The sequence below is a fragment of the Hoplias malabaricus genome, chromosome X1, assembly GCF_029633855.1.
Source record: "Hoplias malabaricus isolate fHopMal1 chromosome X1, fHopMal1.hap1, whole genome shotgun sequence".
Classification (NCBI taxonomy): domain Eukaryota; kingdom Metazoa; phylum Chordata; class Actinopteri; order Characiformes; family Erythrinidae; genus Hoplias; species Hoplias malabaricus.
In genome coordinates, this window is record NC_089818.1 from 15,595,435 (window position 1) to 15,617,962 (window position 22,528).

Genomic DNA, 22,528 nt, shown 5'->3' on the forward strand with positions numbered 1-22,528 from the left:
TAGGAGTCATAGGGCACACAGAGACCTCTGATTCTGCCCTGGTTTATTTCAGTCAACGCAGCATGGACATGCACGTGCAGAGACTCCTCTATCAGCAGGTTACACAATGATAGACCTGCGGGGAACTTGAGTTTTGGAAACTCCTGTTTATTCACTTGGAGGTTTTATAAGACGCGTCCATCCTCAAACCATTTTTCCAATTGGGCCTTCTTCAGCAGAGGTCTGTCTCACTTTATGAGCTGTTTTTCACATTATATTTCTTACAAAACAAACAAGACATCCATGCTGGTTTCAGCCCACCAAAGCAGTGTTCAACATCCCTCATCTGCTCCAAATGAGCAGGTTGTTGTGCAAATTGCTAGTTTCAATTTTCCCGTATGTCATTGCTGTGGGTTTTCGTTGGCCCTGGACAGAGGACATTAGCAGCCTCCAATTTGACCAGCTCTGTGATCTCGGCGTGGGTAGGTATGCGATACAGGGGCATAACTTTGAAGATGGTGCGCAATGAAAATACACTGGATCTTCCGAAATGTGTTTGCTCAGGGGACCACAGGCAGAACTTGCAAATACTTCGGGGCCCATCTTCCCTCAGGTTTGTTTGTTGGATGAGTTCTGGTAGCTCCACTGGTGTACGGTGACACTGAGGGGGCAGACTGCACGCCCACATGAGGTCAAACAGGAAGAAATTAATCCACTTATTTCATCCCCTTGCTCACTCCTCCTCTCACTTCACTCTGTGAAACCTATTTGCAGCACGGAGCAGGACAGGATTGTCTCCAATGCTTTCGTACATGATTAGAACGGCAGGTATTTGTGGAATTCTGCTTTACATCCACACAGCCATTAGGACCAATCCTTAAAGGAATATCTCCGGTGTTTATGCCCTGAATCTCCACCTGTAGCTTTTATACCCACAGACATTAAAATACATACACCATGTCACTCACACTCTCACATCTGTGGGCAGTTTCACACACTCACCCAGTCACTCACACTCACACCTGTGGACAGTTTCACATACTCACCCAGTCACTCACACTCACACCTTTGGACAGTTTCACATACTCACCCAGTCACTCTCTCACTCACACCTGTGGACAGTTTCACACACTCACCCTGTCACTCACACTCACACCTTTGGACAGTTTCACACACTCACCCAGTCACTCACACTCACATCTGTGGACAGTTTCACACACTCACCCAGTCAATCACACTCACACCTTTGGACAGTTTCACATACTCACCCAGTCACTCTCTCACTCACAGCTGTGGACAGTTTCACACACTCACCCTGTCACTCACACTCACACCTTTGGACAGTTTCACACACTCACCCAGTCACTCTCTCACTCACACCTGTGGACAGTTTCACACACTCACCCTGTCACTCACACTCACACCTTTGGACAGTTTCACACACTCACCCTGTCACTCACACCTGTGGACAGTTTCACACACTCACCCAGTCAATCACACTCACATCTGTGGACAGTTTCACACACTCACCTTGTCACTCACACTCACACCTGTGGACAGTTTCACACACTCACCCTGTCACTCACACTCACACCTTTGGACAGTTTCACACACTCACCCAGTCACTCTCTCACTCACAGCTGTGGACAGTTTCACACACTCACCCAGTCACTCACACACTCACAGCTGTGGACAGTTTCACACACTCACCCTGTCACTCACACACTCACACCTGTGGACAGTTTCACACACTCACCCTGTCACTCACACTCACACCTGTGAACAGTTTCACACACTCACCCTGTCACTCACACTCTCACACCTGTGGACAGTTTTACACACTCACCCTGTCACTCACACACTCACACCTGTGGACAGTTTTACACACTCACCTTGTCACTCACACACTCACACCTGTGGACAGTTTTACACACTCACGCTGTCACTCACACACTCACACCTGTGGACAGTTTCACACACTCACCCAGTCACTCACACACTCACACCTGTGGACAGTTTCATACACTCACCCTGTCACTCACACACTCACACCTGTGGAGAGTTTCACACACTCACCCTGTCACTCACACACTCACACCTGTGGACAGTTTCACACACTCACCCAGTCACTCACACTCACACCTGTGGACAGTTTCACACACTCACCCTGTCACTCACACTCTCACACCTGTGGACAGTTTTACACACTCACCCTGTCACTCACACCTGTGGACAGTTTTACACACTCACCCCGTCACTCACACACTCACACCTGTGGACAGTTTTACACACTCACCCTGTCACTCACACACTCACACCTGTGGACAGTTTCACACACTCACCCAGTCACTCACACACTCACACCTGTGGACAGTTTCATACACTCACCCAGTCACTCACACTCACACCTGTGAACAGTTTCAAACACTCACCCTGTCACTCACACTCTCACACCTGTGGAGAGTTTCACACACTCACCCTGTCACTCACACACTCACACCTGTGGACAGTTTCACACACTCACCCAGTCACTCACACTCACACCTGTGGACAGTTTCACACACTCACCCTGTCACTCACACACTCACACCTGTGGACAGTTTCACACACTCACCCTGTCACTCACACACTCACACCTGTGGACAGTTTCATACACTCACCCTGTCACTCACACACTCACACCTGTGGAGAGTTTCACACACTCACCCAGTCACTCACACACTCACACCTGTAGACAGTTTCACACATTCACCCAGTCACTCACACTCACACCTGTGGACAGTTTCATACACTCACCCTGTCACTCACACACACACACCTGTGGACAGTTTCACACACTCACCCTGTCACTCACACACTCACACCTGTGGACAGTTTTACACACTCACCCTGTCACTCACACACTCACACCTGTGGACAGTTTCACACACTCACCCAGTCACTCACACACTCACACCCGTGGACAGTTTCATACACTCATCCTGTCACTCACACACTCACACCTGTGGACAGTTTCACACACTCACCCAGTCACTCACACACTCACACCTGTGGACAGTTTCATACACTCACCCTGTCACTCACACACTCACACCTGTGGACAGTTTTACACACTCACCCTGTCACTCACACACTCACACCTGTGGACAGTTTCACGCACTCACCCAGTCACTCACACTCACACCTGTGGACAGTTTCACACACTCACCCTGTCACTCACACTCTCACACCTGTGGACAGTTTTACACACTCACCCTGTCACTCACACACTCACACCTGTGGACAGTTTTACACACTCACCCTGTCACTCACACACTCAAACCTGTGGACAGTTTCATACACTCACCCAGGCACCTGTGGACAGTTTCACACACTCACCCTGTCACTCTCACACTCACACCTGTGGACAGTTTCACACACTCACCCTGTCACTCACACCTGTGGACAGTTTTACACACTCACCCTGTCACTCACACATTCACACCTGTGGACAGTTTTACACACTCACCCTGTCACTCACACATTCACACCTGTGGACAGTTTCACACACTCACATCAACATGTATGTATGTGCTGTGGGAGGAAACCCACACAGACAAAGGGAGAACACACCACACTCCTCACAGCCAGTGACCTGAGCAGGGGATCAAACCCAGAACCTTACACTAACCATGACCTTCCTTGGTCCCCACAAGAAAACAAGTCTCCACAGTGTGAGAAAGTAAACAGATTTTGCACACACACATAATACACACACACACACAGAGGTTGGTTCTGCTAAACTTGTGAGGACCTCTATTGAAATAATGTTTGCTGTAGCTCATTAACACCACACCTAACACTATCTCATCATATCCTTAGTAAACAAAAGTTATCATTTCACTCTTAGTTTTTCACATTAAAGTTTGGTGAGTGAATCTGATACAATGGACAATGAGTGTATAAACCAGGAGATCATTTTCATGTGTTACCACATGAGTCCATCATTGGACAGTAGTCTACAGAATACTCCGTGAAAACCAGTGACCCTTGTGATTTAAACGAGGTTTAAACATCGTCCCAGTGGTGTCTACTCTAAGTGACTTTGGAGTAAACAAGTTCTCTCTTCAAGTTCAAGCACATGTATCAACATTATTGTCTGTGGTAACGGCCTGAATGATACAAATGGAACAGAAAGGGATTCGGTTGAAAAACACCACTGGTGTATTCCTTTAAGTATGTTTCCCGAGAGCTCATCCCATCTTTTGCATGTCACAGACCTTCAGCTGGAGGCTTTGTTGAACGGGTATCAGACGGATCCTTCATCCCACCGCAGGAATATAGCTTTTCCTTCTGGGAGTGTGTCGTCCAGGGCAGAGACTGGCTGTGTGTGTTGTGGAGGCGCGCGAGACTGAAATCAATACAGCATTACCCCATCGGCCCACACTCACGCCCCACTAATGTAAACTGCAGATGCCTTCTGGGAGACGGAGCCACTTCATAGGCCGGCGAGCACACGAACACAGGGTACAGGGCATGTCTGCGCTGATTTCACACATCAGAAAGTGCTTACAAGTGGGAGCAGCTCAGCAGCAGTTTGTACTGAGGCTTAAGCCTGGTATATGGAGTCATCGTGAAAGTGTGAATGTTTACAGCAGAATGATGAGTACGAAGGCTGCAGGGTGATGAAAGTGTAAATAGTGAAAGAGGTGATTTAGATAAGTGTGTTTTTATAATGGCTATGAGTGAGCGCTCAGGACGTAATGCCTTTTTTAGTGCTGTTCAGTAGTAATTCGGATAATGAGGGCACTATGTGTGTGTGTGTGTGTGTGTATTGCAGGACCTGCTGGGGTAGGTGTAAGTGAGCTGAAAAGAAAGCTGCTGCTCTCTGACCCAGAACACTTCAGTGTGCCTGTACCATGTGAGTTCACCCCTTTACAACCTTTCCACACTTCCATGCCCCATAAAGATCTGTACCTGACTATAAACCCTCTACTGTGTGCATTTCGCTGAAGGCTAACAGCTTACCAACATCATCTCAGCAAACATTACTCTGAACTAAGAGTAGTTTCTGCTGAGGTTTTGCAGTGGGAGCCGTGGGAGACAGTTAAACATTGTGCTGTTCATGGCTGTCAGGAAGAAAGCGGCCCACTGAAGCCTCTTAAAGTGTCCGGCAGCCAGTTAGCCTCACTTTTCATTGGTGAGATGGCCCTCCATGTCTCCCAGAGATACCACATGGGTATAATAATGCAGGCAGCTAGTGGGTGGAATTGATAAACTAGGCTTGGGAGGGAAACTGAAATTGAGAAGGTTGGCATGATAGTGCAGTACGTAGCTCCAGGCTCTTGGGGTCCTGGGTTTGATCCTCACCTTGGGTCACGTTCTGTGAGGACTGTAGTGTGTTCTCCCTGTGTCTGTATGGGTTTCCTCCAAGTGCTTGGATTTCCATCCATAATGCATGTCATGTCCCAGAGAGAGAGAGAAAGAGAGAGGGAGAAATGATGGCTTCTCACAGCCAGACTGTCAATGTGGAGTGATGGAGGCCTGAGTTTTTCTCCCTTAGTTGGACGCCTGCCATCCTCCTGCCTCCGGCTGGCGCTTTGGCTGGCCTTTCTCTATCCACCCCCACCCCCCTGCAAGCTTCAACTGACAGCTCGCCGTATTTCTGACCACACTGCAGCACTCCACACTGTAGCGAAACAGGCCCAGGGGCTTTACTCACTCTGACAAACACATTTATTTGATTTACACCTCTCAAGCCGTGAGCGCTGGAATCGCCCTGTTAGACAGAGGCCTTGATTTAACGTCAATACGAGCTGCTTTCTGTATGTGACAGTTACAGCTAACAACGGAAAAGGTCTAACCCACAAAAGATAAACAGCCATGTTGCCATTGTTGTTTTTTTTATTCTGTGATCCATAAAGGCTAAGGTTTCACGTCTTTCTCACTAAAGACATGTAAAGCACTGTCAAATCTGTCTTCTTTGTCTTTTTCACAACTGTAGCTCATGTTATAAACAACACGGTGCAAAGCACCTACTGTGGCTAGTCATTTAGCTGATGTAAGCTAGCTGATAGGGCGGCACGGTGGTGCAGCAGGTAGTGTCGCAGTCACACAGCTCCAGGGACCTGGAGGTTGTTGGTTCAATTCCCGCTCTGTGACTGTCTGTGAGGAGTTGTGTTCTCCCTATGTCCATGTGGGTTTCCTCCGGGTGCTCCGGTTTCCTCCCATAGTCCAAAAACACACGTTGCAGGTGGATTGGCGACTCAAAAGTGTCCGTAGGTGTGTGTGTCGCCCTGTGAAGGACTGGCGCCCCCTCCAGGGTGTATTCCTGCCTTGCGCCCAATGATTCCAGGTAGGCTCTGGACCCACCGCAACCCTGAATTGGAGAAGCGCTTACAGATAATGAATGAATGAATGAAGCTAGCTGATGTTAGCTAGCTCCAAAAAGAAAGAAAATTGTTATTAGTTATATATATATAGTCCGCGACCCTGAAATGGAGAAGCGGAGAAGAAAATGATGATGATGATGATGATATATATATAGTATTTCTATTGTTAACTGAGTAGAAAACCAATTGTGTACCGTAAGACAAGGCCTTATCGTCATCTAAAGTTGCACCGGTTAGCGCTAGTATTATTAGCTCATTGAAGCTTCTGCTGCTCATGTAACTTTGAGTTTAATGTATACATTATAAAAACACAATTATTTACATACACAAAACAATTTTAAATTATGAGCTTTTGCTATTATCTACACCTGAACATAAATAGAATTTTGGTTGATTCTTTTCCTTACCTGCAGATTATGTAGAAATCTAGCTTTTGTATTTTTTTTTATGAAATATCCCACCCTATATTTTCAACCTCCCCTAAAACAAACAAATGTGCGTAGTGCACTCCTAGAAAACATTGAATGTACCCTCAAGTTCCTCCACGATTTAAAAAAAAACAAAAATGTTTACTCCGGGACCTCTGTGGCATTATGCAGCCAGTTTTTGTTGGAAGCCTTTTTTTAACCTCTATTTTCTTTTCAATATTTATTTAGCAATATAAACAGTTGTAAGATTTTCTGCCATTATTTCAGCTTTTGAAATCTCCAAGTATGTGCAAATGAATACATGTGACACCTGCACATGGCAGGGAGATTTATGTGGGTAGACAGACAGGTAAGTCATCCAATCATTTCCTTTACACTGAGTGAAATGATTGGACAAGGTTTCACAGTCCTGTAACCTATAGATAAAATTACTATATATATATATATATATATATATATATATATTTTCCCCTTTTCAGATGAAATGTAAATAGTTTTTCAAGAAGCACAATAAAAAACAGTTTTTAAGAAAAAATTCCAGTTGCTGCCACCTTCAGAGGCAGGGGGTTGTTAATTAACTCTTTACCTGTCAGGTGTGTCGAGAGCAAAGGAATCTCTAAAAGGTGCAGGGCAGTAACCCACCAAGACCAGCATTGAGAACCACTGCTTTAAAAGGACTCTCAGTTATCAAAATGAGTTGGAATGCAAACGCCTACTCCTTAATATGATAAGTTACCAACTGACAAAGGAAGCATGCTCATTTGTACCGAAAAGCCATTCTGAAAAGCAATCAAGTGTCCCCAGTCTTTAGACAGACAGTGTGTGATGTTGACTGTCGTCCATCATGTTGATGAATCCAATGATTGCTTTTGCAATTTCTCTTTATGGCAGATTTATTAGGTTCAGGCTTCCATGGATTGCTATGTTATTCGCCTTATCACTCAGCTGGCTGGCTCCAGTCAGGGAATCGCTGGTGTGTTTTATCTGACACACACACACACACACACACACAAAGAAAAGCATTTGGCCTGCCTTTGTACCCAAGCAGGGGTGGTAAAAAGTTTATAGTTTGTTTTGGCTCTCGTGTGAAACGTGTGGACAATTAGAGCTGGGGTGTGTGTGCTGAGCTCCTGTAGCCTTGTTAAACCCACCTCTGAGCGTGCTTTCGCTGTGACTCAGACCAGTTAAACTGAGGCCTTCTCGCTGCCTAACCCCAGCCTAATCTCACACACATTACCACAGACTGTGGCCCTTGCTCTTTCTGATTAGTTCTGGTTTTATGAACCACCCCAGTTCATCCTTCTGACATTAAAACACATGGCATTGGGGCTGTGCTCCATGAGCTTAGGCTCATGTGGATGTCCCATTTAGATCCGAGAGCATTTTATGATTAAGAAGGTCTCATTTGGGATTCACTCACATATGGACCGTTCCTGGCTGGGTTCTATAGTCTTTTCTTTGGCTACAGTCAGCCCTCCATATCCACGGGTTCAGTGTCCTACGTATCGGAAAGTTTAACGAAAAAAAAAAGCAAAAATTCAAAAAGAATATCTTGGATTTACGGTGCAGAGCACTACACTGTATCCACGAATTAAGTGATTTGAAGTGTACCCTGCTGTAGCCCCCTGCCATTTCACACATTTGAATTTAGTCATTGTTTCCTAAACGGTACAGTACAACTATATACAGCATGGAAATTAGGGATCATCTGTGAGGAGTTTGTTGTGTTCTCCGGTGCTCCGGTTTCCTCCTACAGTCCAAAAACACGCGTTGGTAATTGGCTTGGCTACACAAAAATGTTCATAGGTGTGAGTTAATGTATGTCACCCCACAATGGACTGGCGCCCCCTCCAGGTTGTATTCCTGCCTTGCACCCAGTGATTCCGGGTAGGCTCCGGATCCACCGCGAACCTAAACTGTATAAGCAGTTACAGACAATGAATGGATTAATGAATATGAATGAATTAGGGATTATAAGTTATTGTAACTAATATTATCCCATTTAACACAAGGAACTTTGCCACTATTTTACTATAATCAGTATTATATAACAGAGTTTGTGGATGTTCACTGGTATATTCCAGCTGTAATTAAAATGCTATATTTGTGTTGTAGATACTAAAATCCCTAGTTCTTATCATTCATTCATTCATTCATTATCTGTAACCCTTATCCAATTCAGGGTCGCGGTGGGTCCAGAGCCTACCTGGAATCATTGGGCACAAGGCGGGAATACACCCTGGAGGGGGCGCCAGTCCTTCACAGGGCAACACACACACACATACAGACACTTTTGAGTCACCAATCCACCTACCAACGTATGTTTTTGGACTGTGGGAGGAAACCGGAGCACCCAGAGGAAACCCACGCAGACACGGGGAGAACACACCAACTCCTCACAGACAGTCACCCGGAGCGGGAATTGAACCCACAACCTCCAGGTCTCTGGAGCTGTGTGACTGCGACACTAACCTGCTGCACCACCGTGCCGCCCTAACTCTTGTCATTACAATTTTAAAGTAAGTTGACAAGAAAACAAAAATAAAAACAATAGACAGAAACAGTAAAATACATCAGCACAAAGAAACAAAAAAGATGTATAGGAGGAGATTCACTGATTGCCTGTAACCGCTAATCCAGTTCAGGGCCACGGTGGGTCTGGAGTCTACCCAGAATCACTGGGCGCAAGGCAGGAACACACCCTGAAGGGGCGCCAGTCCATTGTGGGGTGACACACATTAACTCACCTATGGACACTTTTGCGCAGCCAACCCACCTACCAACGTGTGTTTTTGGACCATGGGAGTAAACCAGAGCTCCCAGAATAAACCCATGCAGACACAGGGAGAACACACCACACTCCTCACAGACAGTCACCAGGAGCAGGGCTCAAACCCACAACCTCCAGGTCCCTGGGGTTGTGTACCTGCTGCACCACCATGTACAGGTATAGGTGCAGCTTATTGCAAGAGGTAGATAAAGACTCCAAATAATATTTTGCACTATTAACAAAGTGATAAAATAAGGTTTACTCTTTTGCACCTTGCTGTAGTTTGCAAGGACAGTAAAATAGACTCATTCTAAACGGTATTTAGAAAGTTTCAGGGTTCCGTCATGAGCTGAATTAAATGTAATTGTGTACAGTTGCAAAAAAGAGGATTCCTGTCTGAAACAGAGGCCTGTTTACATTATGTAAACTAAAGTGTAGCCAGTAACTGTCAGCTGTGATTCACTCTGATTCATGCTGCTGTTGTCAGGTGAAGTATTACCTTAAGCACTAAAGATTTTCTCTCTTTTCCAGACACCTCCCGCGAGCACAGAAGGCTGGAGAGAGAGGGAGTGGAGTACTACTTTGTCTCCAGACGCAACTTTGAAAGAGATATCCTCAACTGCAAGTAGGCCAGACCCATTCTGGCATTTGGTCTAAGTGTGGTATAAGTTGTGTGTTGTTTACACTGATTTTAAACCCACTGTGAAGTTTACTCTATTACTGACCATTAAAAATCATAGCCACTGCTCCATCTGACTCTCTCAGAGCATATGAGCTGCTTATGCCCAGTGCCACATAGAGTCACTTAGTCACATAGAGGTGTGTAACACCCCCAGCACTGAGCTGTGGAGCAGTGGAACTGAGGTCTGTGGAGGGATTCAGCACCTGTACCTCTGAGAATAGACTCAAAAGTGTCCATAGGTGTGAGTGAATGTGAGAGTGTGTGTTGCCCTGTAAAGGACTGGCGCCCCCTCCTGGGTGTGTTCCTGAGTTGACCCTGAACTGGATAAGCAGGTACAGACAATAAATGAATTAATTCTGTGCTCAGCACCTGAAATGACATCAGACAGAAATGGACCTGGTTTCAATACAATTCTCACTCCCTAGTCTCTTTCCGTCTCATCCTTTTCTCACTGCACCCTTCTGACTACTCTGTTCCAGCCTTCAAAGATGCTCCTGGAATTTACATCACATATTTAATCCTTTTTCGGTTTTAAAAGCAGCCGTTTCACAACCAAAGACTGACAGGAAATACCCACTTTCCCCTTCTCCCCGACTCTCGCTCTAAAGCAGATGGAAATCTCTAAAGCATGCGTCGGCGAACAGTGTCACGTTATATTGAACGGAGGGGATATTTTAAGAGTCTTCTGCGGTTTAAAATGACTTGTTAGTCGGACATGCGGAGAGCGGAATGGTGGCATGGGCTCTGGTGAAGCAGACAGCCAAACTTTTCCAGGATATGGAGCTGAGTGGGAGGGAGGGAGAGGTGCTGCTTTTCGCATGACTGCACCGAATTACATTCATCTCTGATCAGGAGATGGGTACCGGAGCCAAGGCGAAGATCCACTCTGTTTGAGCCCTTGCTTAGTGTACGTGAAAATGGAGGCCTATAGGGCCAATGTTTTTTAAACACCCATTCATCCAACCTGTCATTTAAAATCAACCTTTGCTGCAGTTACTACTTGACCTCTTCCGAGAAGGTTTCATGCTAAATGTTGGAATCCACCGGACAGCACAGTGGCCAACACGTAGTGTCAGGTAATCGGTCCCCACCCTGGGTCACTGCCTGCGAGGAGTGTTGTGCGTTCTCCCAGTGTTTGTGTGGGTTTTCTCCAGCTGCCCTGGTTTCCAGCAGAAACAGCTCTTCAGTTCAGGCCAGAGGTGTTGACTGAAGCTTCATAACCCACAATGGGAAACTTAAAGCAACACTATGTAGTATTTTTACCGTAAAATGACAACTTCAAAATCAGTGCGATTTTTCATTGACCTGTACTAGGGAGAACAGAGCGTCTGTCGTTGCTACTCCAGGTACAGCACTGCAGAAACTGCACTATGTAACTTTTACAGGAGGGTAGGAACCCACCCCCCACCCCATTCTCCTATTTAGGACAGTGCTGGTAAAGTGAATTACACTCTGTAGGGGAGTCCATTAGCAAAAATACCAAAGAAACACAGTGTTCTGTTAAACCCTTCTTGCCAGTGCTTGTTCGCACATAAGGTGACCTTAAAGACATGTGCATGTCCTCTTTAATGTGTCCACAGTGGGTTCACTTTAAAGTCTCTGGATTGGCTCTAATGGGTGTTTACAAATGTTTGGAACTATATTGTTTATCTACCATGTTATGGAAAAAATTGTTATGGTGATTTTATAACGCACACTTGCCATAAACCCATGATCTATGTCCGTGATCAAATTTAATACAATGCAGTCCGTTAGTGTCAAATCAAATTGGATTAAAACCCCAAAACAGTGAGCATACATGGATGGCTTAGTTTGTTTTCTTGTGCCTAAGTGACAATCCTATGGAAAAAGGTTGTGCTCCATTTTCCCCGGATGGAAGTCTTGGCACCAGTCCCTCAGTGTTTGACCAAACAGGTGGCTCCAATTTAAAGTGTAACATAGGAGATTAGATAAAGCCGTGCAGTGCCAAAATGTCTGGAAGGTGATCTGAAATACGCTACATCTCACTCCAAACACTGCTGCTGTTCCCTCCGGTGGAAGCCCGGCACGTTATTATCTCTAATGTTAACCCAGAACAGGAGATGAGAGGAGTAAAATGTGGCGGGTGGACCAGGGTTTGGGCGCCGTCCCGTTTTCCCCTCTCGCCGTACGAGCACATGAAGAACCGGGCCAAGCGCTCACCACTCTCATGTGCCACATATACGAGCTGCACAGGGATGAGTGAGGGGAGCTGACCACAGGCAAATTGGCTGCAGGCCCTTGCTTCCACAGTCGCTTAAAAAGACCCGTCAATCACAGCTGATGATGACTGACTGTGATGGAGCCGTGGTTTGTGTGTTCATTTCAGACTTGGCCAAAGTTACAGTATATGGACTTTTTATTGTGTAGCATGTAGCCGCTGTCTTTTGTAAACCTCATATCTCAGAAACGGTAACATCAAAGGAGACAGTTAAATTAGGTTTCCTTAATCTGACATTTGTTCATGTAACTTTAAAAAAACATGACTGTAATATATATCAAATTTTCGAGCATCTCTTTAGGTCCATTCATCATGACATTTTCACACAATATGAAGTACAGCTGCTGTGTTCAAACGAACATGGAGATGTTTTCCTTTGGACACCAATGATAATATACACACAGATCAGCTACAAGGTTTAAACCCCTTTCAAGAGACTGGGGGTGGAAAATATCAGGCAACAAACAAGCAGTCACTTCTGGGTGTGTGTAAGTGTCCAGTGGCAGCTTTTGCCAAATCTCTCAGGGGGGTAATAGTTGTGATGACGGCTCGTTCAGTGGGTAAATTAAGAGCTAGCCACTTATACTGGCACACTGCACTGTAAAAATTAATCAGGAATCTCACTTGACAGTGTCATCTAACAATGAAGAGTTTTATTTATGTGGTCACCTCATGTTGAAACACCACCAGTAACTAATACAGTCATAAAGCTTTCTCTTACTCTACACACTGTACAGTTGTGGGGTTTTATCCAGGAGTTCATTATAAAAGTCTTCTTTAACAATGTTCCTCGGCCTCTACAGCAACAATCAACTGTGGTCATAAACAAATAAATTGCCATTGACAGATATTTTGAAGAGAGACCAGCTTTATCACTACTCATATAAAATTCTATACACTTTTCACTATTCGGTCTTCAGATATTTTATTTCAGGGGTGGGAGTCCCAGAAGGTGTGACGAAAGTACGTTGGGACGAACCTTCCCAGAACCCACTGAGAATGAACTGAAGGCTCTGCAGCTCGAAAAAAAAGAGCCTTAACGTGAGAGATTATGAGAGAAGTTTGGGGGAATTTTCCACCATCTTGAAATTGCCCCAAAAAAAGCATGTTGGAAAAAGCTGTATGGAACATACCCTAACGCTGATTGGACTGCGATACTTAGAGGCGTGACAAACAGAGCTTGGTTAATACAGAGCCATAGGTTTTTAATGTAGTAGAATGAAAAATGGAATTCCTCCCTTTACCTTTTGGCAGTGTGTCGCCCCAATGCTCTAACAAACGAAATGCCCATGTAAGGGTCTCCATAACGTGACAATTCTCACCCAGCTTTCCTGCTTTCAACATCAGCCTCAAGAACTGACTGTTCATTTGTGGCTTAATACATCCCCCAATGAGATACTCAATGTTATACAAGTCACTACTCAGTGGTTTTAATCTTGTGGCTGGTGGGTCCATATTAAAAGGCTGTCCAAACTTTTGCATCCCACTGTAAGTGAAGTCTATTCCTTACTCTCTGAGGGAACAAGCGCGACTCATTTTCTTCATCTTTCCATCAATAGGTTTCTAGAGTACGGAGAACATGAGGGAAACTACTACGGCACCAGCGTGGATTCGGTGCGCAGGGTCCTAGCGGAGAGCAAGGTGTGCCTGCTGGACGTGGAGCCGCACGTGAGTGGTGTTCCCTCTGTGTGTGGCAGCATTCAGTTAAAGACATGTGGTAGTGTGTCAGCAGCCCATGTGGAAGGATCTGAGAGAAATGCCCTATTAGGCGCCCTATTATTTCATAAGTTGTATTACAGGTTATTATGGCCAGTGTGATTCAAACACAGTGATCAGTTACGAGACCTCCAACTCTACAAGGCAGAGAGCGGGGGGGGAGCGAGAGAGAGAGAGAGAGAGAGAGAGAGAGAGAGAGAGAGAGAGAGAGAGAGAGAGAGAGAGGAGATGGAAGGCTATATTACATGTCATATTTGTTGACTTTGGAGCTCAAACCCAAGGGCAGGAATTATGTCATCCTGGACGAGAGGCTTCTGTCAGCTCCACTCCAGTTGGTACGGTTCCTGCGGTCCGATTATTTTTCATCAGCTTGTAACATTTATAGAAACATTCTCACTATATTAACAAATGTATTCATCAGTATCGCTGTTGTAAGAAAGTTGTGTCTCAGACGTGTTTCATAGTTGGCGAGAAAAAAAAAATTCTTAAAAAGACTTGATATTAGTTCCCTGTAACACAAAAAAGGCATGACACTCATTGTCCATATAGGTGCCTAATTTTGCGGTGTGGAAATTTCTACCGTCCTCTAGTTACAGACGTCACTGTGTTGCTCTGCACACTTTTGTCTGCTTCCTTTCACCCAGCACAGAATACAAAATACCCCCCACAGAACAGGTATGATTTGAGTGGTGGATCATTCTCAGCGCAGCAGTGACACTGATGTGGGGGTGGTGTGTTAGTGTGTGTTGTGCTGGTACGTGTGGATCAGACACAGCAGTGCTGCTGAAGTTTAAACCCTTAAACCCTGTGTCCACTCACTGTCCACTCTGTTAGACACTCCTACCCCGTTGGTCCACCTTGTAGATGTAAAGTCAGAGAGAGTGGCTCATCTGTTGCTGCAGTTTGTGCTGGTCCGATCCGCTCGTACCAACCCAACACACACCACGTAAGTGTCACTGCGGCGCTGAGAATGATCCACCACCCAAATGTGGTCCTGTGGGGGTCTTGACCATGGAAAAACAGGCTGAATAATTGGTCTACAGTCTGTAACTATAGAACAATACAGGTTGTGCACCCATACATACATAGTGGAGCTGAACAAATGGGCAATAAGCTGATCTGAGTACAGTTATGTGTAAAATGTCTATGTAAACTCCAGACCTACTGGAACATTTCCTGTGGTCATCATCTATGAATGTGGACGACTTTCATAAACCATCCTTACTGCATTAAAGTATAAGCTATAGAGGCATGTGTCTGAAATGGGCCATCGAGCCTCGGGCAGAATCCCGAAGTGCTTTGGTCAAGTGTTCCATGCTCCTAATGCACGGAGAGAATTTCTTGTACTTTCTGGATCTGGAAATAGGATGAAATGAAATTGTGGTTTTACACAGAGTTGATGGCAGACGGCAAAGTCAGCGCCGACTGAATGGAAACAAGCGAAATGCTCGTCTGCCCAAAGGATGTCCCTGTAATGCTCTGACGACTGACTTAGCAAATTTGCCTTAACATACTAACCAAACTGTTATCTCTCTCTCTCTCTCTCTCTCTCTCTCTCTCTTTCCCTGACTAAGGTTATTAAGACTCTGTACACAGCAGAATTCAAACCGTATGTGGTGTTTGTGAAGCCTCCAGCAATTGAACAGCTGAGGCTCAGTCGGAGAAGAGCTAAAGTCCTGTCCAGTCACCGGGAGCCAACGCCTTTGAGGATGTTTTCAGTAAGGTCACTTTACTCAGGTTGGGTTAGGATTTGAACTCTTTATTAAGGATACACTACATGACGACAAGTTAAACTTTACTTCTGAACTGAAGGGGGTTACTCCACAACCAGCCACAGAAATAACCCCTGTATTACCCCATATTAATCCCATGCTGTAAAACAAGCCACAGAAATAGCTCAACAGTAGCTCATCTTTTGCTGCATGAGTTGCTGTGTGAGTCATGGTCTCGTGTCCTTCATCGATGGACACAGCACACTGTCGGCTGGATATTTTTAGTTTGTGGACTATTCTCAGTCCAGCAGTGACACTGAGGGTTTTAAAGGCTCCAGCAGCAACTGCTGTGTCTGATCCATTCGCACCAGGACAAGACACACTTACTCACCACCACCACCACCACCGTACCAGCTTTGCGGTGGTCCTGAGCATTGAAGAGAAGGATGAAAGGAAGCTAACAAAGTTTGCAGAGCAACATATGGACTAGTCTGTAATTGTAGAACTACAAAGTGCTCTTGTACGCTCAGTAGAGCTGATGGACAATGAGTGCAGCACACACACACACACACCACATTTTCACTACATGATGTAGTCAGACATGAGTCTTCAACACACCCAAGTTAACACAGGGTCATGCATCGTGGCCACGTGAGGCACGACCTTTTACAGGCCTCATGGCAAAGGTCCCCTTTAAAACTGCTGCAGGGTGGGCTGCAGGTGTGCTCCTGAAGCGCTGAAACAAGTTCTCCTCTGAGCCTAGGATCGGTGGGGTTTTCTGGGGGTAGTGGAGGTCTCTGGGCATTAGGGTGGAGAGTTCGTTGCTGACCCAAATGAGCCAGCATCTGTGCACTAACTCACTCTAAAGCGCGGAGGTCTTGTAAAACCCTTTAGGTCATCCCCTACACACCTGGACACAGTTTCACATTCGACCAAGCTCTGAGGTGCCACACTGTTGCTCCTCATTCCATATTAACCTTGGTGCAGTGCTTTAACAAGGGTTGTTTGGACATGGCTTCAGTCATGATCTAACGGTCGGGTCTATCTTTACGGCCCTCTGCAACTTTACAGAGCACTCTGCATCTCGTACAAACATGATTCAACGTCAAGGCTGTTATTTCTGTTTTAATTTTGAGATGAAATATGAAAATTAATTAATAGTCATTGTACAGCAATACAACACAGTGCAACACAAGATGCATACCATTGCAACTGTTCTGAGCAAAATAGCCACGTCATTTTCTGATTTTCTTCTTTCTTGGCAATTTCCTTTTCACAGTGCAGGTTTCTCTCCAGCTCCATATCCTTTCAGTCCCATAGAGTTCAGTCGTTCTACTCACACTGGAAGGATGGACACACACACAGCAAGTTATATTTATTTATAACAATATTTGGACAGTAGGAGCACCCGGAGGAAAACCCTGCAGATACAGGGAGAACACACCAAACTCCTCACAGACAGTCACCCAGAGCAGGACTCAAACCCACAACCTTCAGGTCCCTGGATATGTGTGACTGCGACACTACCTGCTGTGCCACCGTGCCGCACTCAGAAGCAGCCTTTATACTTACTATTTTTTACCATCAGATATTTAGCTTCTTGCCTCACAACAAATGTAGCATTAGCCTCCCGAGATAAAATGTTTGGGCATCTCTGAGCTGTGTAGCTATGCTAAGCTAAGTCTGTGCTTGTTTTGTGCTGTCAGTGTGTTTACTGCAGATGTAAAACTCATTTGTTGCACGTTTTACAGGACGCAGACTTCGAGGACATGATTAACACAGCCCAGGCGATGGAGAACAAATACGGCTGCTTGTTCGAGAAGATCATCATCAATGATGATTTGGCCCTGGCCTTCACCGAAATCAGAGCAGAACTGGCGAGGCTTGAAAAAGAAACCAACTGGATCCCGAAAACATGGGCTCAGACCTGAAAAATGTGGACACTGTCATAAGAACTGACTGGATAAACTCTTCTAACTTTGCTTTTTGTCAGATTTCAACAACAGAGTCACAGAAGAATGTTGTGATTGCAAGACTATAAACAAAGTGGTTTTATTCAAATAAATGTACCTTGTTTAAGTAAAAATTAATACCACCTTGATGCCCAACTAAGGTATGAAGACCCACAGTCGAACTGGGGCTTTTGTTTTTGGGAAAGTTCAACATGTCTGAACTCTAACCCAGTACCCAACATGCATCACCCAACAGATTAGACTTATACAAGCATTTTTATACCAGAAATTAGCATTTAATTCATTAGTTAATTCATTTAAAAACAGGAGCACACCCTGGACAGGGCACCAGTCCATCCATAACACACTCTCCCATTCACTCACCCACTCACACTCATGAAGAGTGTCACAAATCACCCATTCACTCACTTACACACACATACACACAGTGTGCCTGGAGGAAACCCACGCAGACACAGGGAGAACACATCAAACTCCTCACGGACAGAGACCCAAAGAGTGGATGGAGCCCTGGAGCTGTTCCAGTGACAGCACCAGTGTGCTACCCATTCATTCATTTGTTCATGAATTCCACTCTGGGAATTAGCCCAAGGACCACCATTGTGTGCTTCAGAGTCCTCCAGTGGTCCACAGCCCAGTGGATGAGAAACTCTGGATTAATACTGTGTCCTGAATCAGTGCTTGTTGTTTTTCTGTTGCGTTGGGAATATGTTCATGTGTTGGAAAGCAGACGTTCCTAATTGCTTCATGTCTCCGTCCAGTTCTTCAATGTGAAATGTTCTGTAAACTGGACAACTCCTTTACTCTCCTTTTCTTTGTGTGCTGCTGTGGCTCATGTTCTGACATTAATCACTAGCAGACATAGACTCTCCATAACAAGATGCGTTCTGAATTGGATTAAGTAGCGTGCTTTTTAATGCAGCTTTAGTTCATTTCAAGACGTTTGTGTTCAGACGTATATATTTTGACACATTCCCAAAGCTCAGTTTCAGAAGTTTCCATTGTTTTGAGAACACTAACCAAATCTTTGCTTGATTTACAGATTTGCTTCTTTTGTGTCTATTTCCTTTTCTCAGTAAGTGCTTCCTGAATGTTCCACATCCTTTGAGACCCATAGGACACAAACAACTGTGGATATTCTCAGATCTGAAGCAATGTTGTAGGTTCATTTTCTCCTCTGTCTTGAAGAGGAAGGCTGGAAGTAAGGTTGTTTAGAGATTCAAGTAAATAAGTAGATGTCTCTGCCTTTTAAACATCAATAAAAATAATAATTAAAAAAATAACACAGTAATAAACGTAGTAATGTTATAATCAAGTATGTGATGATCTGAAGACCACTTCCAGCACTAGCACGGATTTTCCAGGTTGTTGTGTATACTGGACAACTCCTATACTCTCTTTTTCTTTGTGTACTGCTGTGGCTCATGTTCTGACATTAATCGCTAGCAGACATGGACTCTCCATAACATGATGTGTTCTCAATTTGTATTAAGTAGGGTGGAGCAAGGCCACGTTCGGTCCTCTTAGGTTGGGACTTGAAGTATGAACTCTGAACGATGCCGCTGGAACACGTCCAGGTAGCTCCAGCGTACAAGCAGCAGACGTTTCCATTTCCATTTCGAGAGTAAACAAGGTTCCCATTTGCTTCAGATGTTGATCATAGCCCTGAGGCTTACGATGATTTAAACGCATCTTAGTTTTCCTGAGGAACACGGACTCGGTGTTTCGAGCCGAAGTCTGGGGACATCAATCCATCCGTCAGAAGCTCTCAAAGTTCTCCCGCACAAAGAACCTCGTGTTATATCACCTTTTTTTATCATTAGAGGAAGCCAAAAGGGCCAGTGGTTCCCATGCTACCTTTCCACAGAAGCTTTATTTTTGATCTGGAACGGGTGAAATGATGGAAAGGAAGATTTTTTGGAAGCTAGCAGGTCCTTCACAAGCCAGAAGAGGAAGAGGAGTATTTTCTCTCCAGCACTCAATATATTCAAACAGAATTAAAGAGTGACAGGAGACTTTCTTGGGTCACTTTGGCCAGCTGCCTGGGCGGTACAGTGGAGGAGAGGCTCAAACACATTCCTGATATTTAATAGTGAAGACCGTGTGAAAGGACATAATGTTATATGTAAATGTTTGAGCACCGCTGCTCAACTTCTTTTTCTGAAGTGTAAAGAAGCACAGATCTACTACAGAGAACATTAATTCATTCATTCCTTCGTCTTCTGTATCCACTCCATCCTAGTCAGCCATTATATTTAACTAACCTCCTTGTACATTCATTTACTGCCATTTTTTTAGCATCACTGACCATACAGGTTCAGTTAGGAGTTTTATGATTATACTGCTCTGCATACTTGTTTTTCCTCTTGCACCCTGTACTTCCACTTCCCTCACTGGACCACCACAGAGCAGGTATGATGTGGGTGGTGGATCATTCTCAGCACTGCAGTGACACTGACGTATTGGTGGTGTGTTAGTGTGTGTTGCGCTGGTATGAGTGGATCAGACACAGCACTGTTAGACACACCTCAATCGATGTAAAGTCAGAGACAGTAGCTCATCTGTTGCTGCACAGTTTGTGTTGGTCGTCCTCTAGCCCTTCACACTGCACACAGGACGCTGTCGGCTGAGGGGTTTAAGGACTCCAGCAGCACTGCTGAGTCTGAACAGTGTGTGTTTTAGCTGAAGGATGTACTGAGAATGTGAAAATCAAAGCTGTAGCCTTGAAGGTAATTTGATTTTATGCTCCAAATTGTACATTGCTTTCTCTTATTTTGGACTCTTATGTGCTTCTGGAGATGCTAACGCTAGTTTTACAGCTGAGACAATGTTAGACTCATTTGCCGTTGTAAGGTTTAATGCTCTACTTGTTCAGATTCCATTCAGACCCTCCTCGTCCTTAATGATTTAACATTTTAGCAAGGGCAGGAGCTGGGAGAGGAGGGGGACTCCCCCACCGTCAAGTTTCCGAGTACCTGCAGTGGACGCTGGATGCATTTATTGGTCAGTCATGGCCCATCCGAATGTCACTGTCCATCAAATCCAGATTATGTTGCGTCTGGTAATTGATTTATAATGACTGGGCAGGAGAGAAGGTGAATTGGAGGGGGAAGTTTGAAGAGTGAGACAGACACAGATACAATTCGTGTCTGGTTTTGTGAGAGGAATGAGTAGTGCTTTGTGGCTTTTATGAGAGGTCAGTTTCTGGGCTGATGTCATCCCTATTAAAAAGCTATCTGAACAGAGAGGCAGGAATGTGTTAACTGGTCCAGGCTCCTCCACACACATTCTGTAACCTGCAGAATACAGCCAGCACTGGGGTCCAGGAACAATTTTAATGTTAGCTCAATAACTGCTGCTACATTCATGGTGAGCGGCATGATGCTAATGCTAAAACTAATGCTAACACTAGGAAGCACCATGTGTTTCAGTTAAATCATCATATTTCACAAATCCCAGTTCCAAAATGTTAGCAGAGAATGTGGGATACTGATGAGTGTTTAATTCAGACTTGGATTACAAACGCAGAGCAGATCATTTTATCCTCATAAACACTCAGTTTGGTGATTGCAGCATTTTCCAAAACAGTTGTTATCGTTTCTGGACAGAAGGTACCAACTGATAAAGTTCTGAAACTGGAATTTGTTTTGCCTTTCTCTCATTTAACAGTTGTGTGTGTAGAGGGCTTACATTTGTTGTTGTATTTTGCACTTGAAAGTAAACAGACCTGTTTACACCTGGCATTAAAATGCATTTTTTGGAGTTGGATCACATTACAGATTTCATATTGATTACAATCAGATCACTCAAACCACAGTTGGCAGTGGTCATAGCCAGATCTTGTCCACATTTAACACAAGTGTAATCACAATGTGTTTTCTGTGTCTGGACAGAGTTAACAGAGCGAAAATGGAAACCGCAGGTGTGTTGTATTTTTTGAAGATCGCAGGCTGGACTTTTTCACAGATTAATATGAATGTCCATCGTTTTATGTGAAGGAATGATAGGAATCCTGTGTCCTTATAAAAAAATGGACGCCAGTATTTTCTTCTCTATCGTAACCAAAACATCCCTCTGGCATTGACCACTGCAGAAATCACAATGGCTGCAGGGCACAGCCTTTTCCTCGGCCACTGCAGACCCTTCATGTTTTAAAAGTTTACTTCCAAAACTCGAGAGAGTCTAATACACTGGGAGCAGCGTTGTGAGTAACAATGTTTACAGAGTGTTAGAGGAAGGAAAACAGAAATGATGTACATTATTTTCACAAGGGAAAGTAAAATCTGATCTCACCTGGAAAGACTGAGGATGCATGTTAATGACAAGTGTAAAGTCAGAGAAGATCAAGATACAAAACGCATGATAAAGTCAGGCATAAAGACACATTGCATGGTCATTACAATCCTAAACCTCATCTCTGTTCATCAGAACTACATATTTGAAGGTTAATTCCAATTCCATGGCTTAGATTAAACTTTATTCGCCTTTATTCAGTATACGTAAATCTGTGAATATTCTATTACTCCCTGCTCTCTGTCTCTACCTGAAATCCCTGCCCCGCAAGTTGTCATGATTTGTTCTTTAACTTTGTGAAGTAAGAAACTCTAGCTGTCTGAGTCTGTGTTTTTGAGACTGTGCTTGGAGCACTTCAGTATCCA

General features: G+C 44.6%; 1 protein-coding gene across 1 annotated transcript in view; it reads left to right on the top strand.

Annotated features, from left to right (window-relative positions):
- LOC136675938 (MAGUK p55 subfamily member 7-like) overlaps positions 1–17,836 on the top strand; it is a 54,806-nt gene extending 36,970 nt beyond the window's left edge. Inside the window, exons 14-18 of the mRNA XM_066652756.1 lie at positions 4,799–4,879; positions 10,080–10,173; positions 14,029–14,137; positions 15,760–15,903; positions 17,649–17,836. Of these exons, the coding sequence (XP_066508853.1) occupies positions 4,799–4,879; positions 10,080–10,173; positions 14,029–14,137; positions 15,760–15,903; positions 17,649–17,828 (608 nt within the window). The 3' untranslated portion in view covers positions 17,829–17,836. The remainder of the gene's footprint in view (positions 1–4,798; positions 4,880–10,079; positions 10,174–14,028; positions 14,138–15,759; positions 15,904–17,648) is intronic.
- Positions 17,837–22,528: the final 4,692 nt, after the last annotated feature.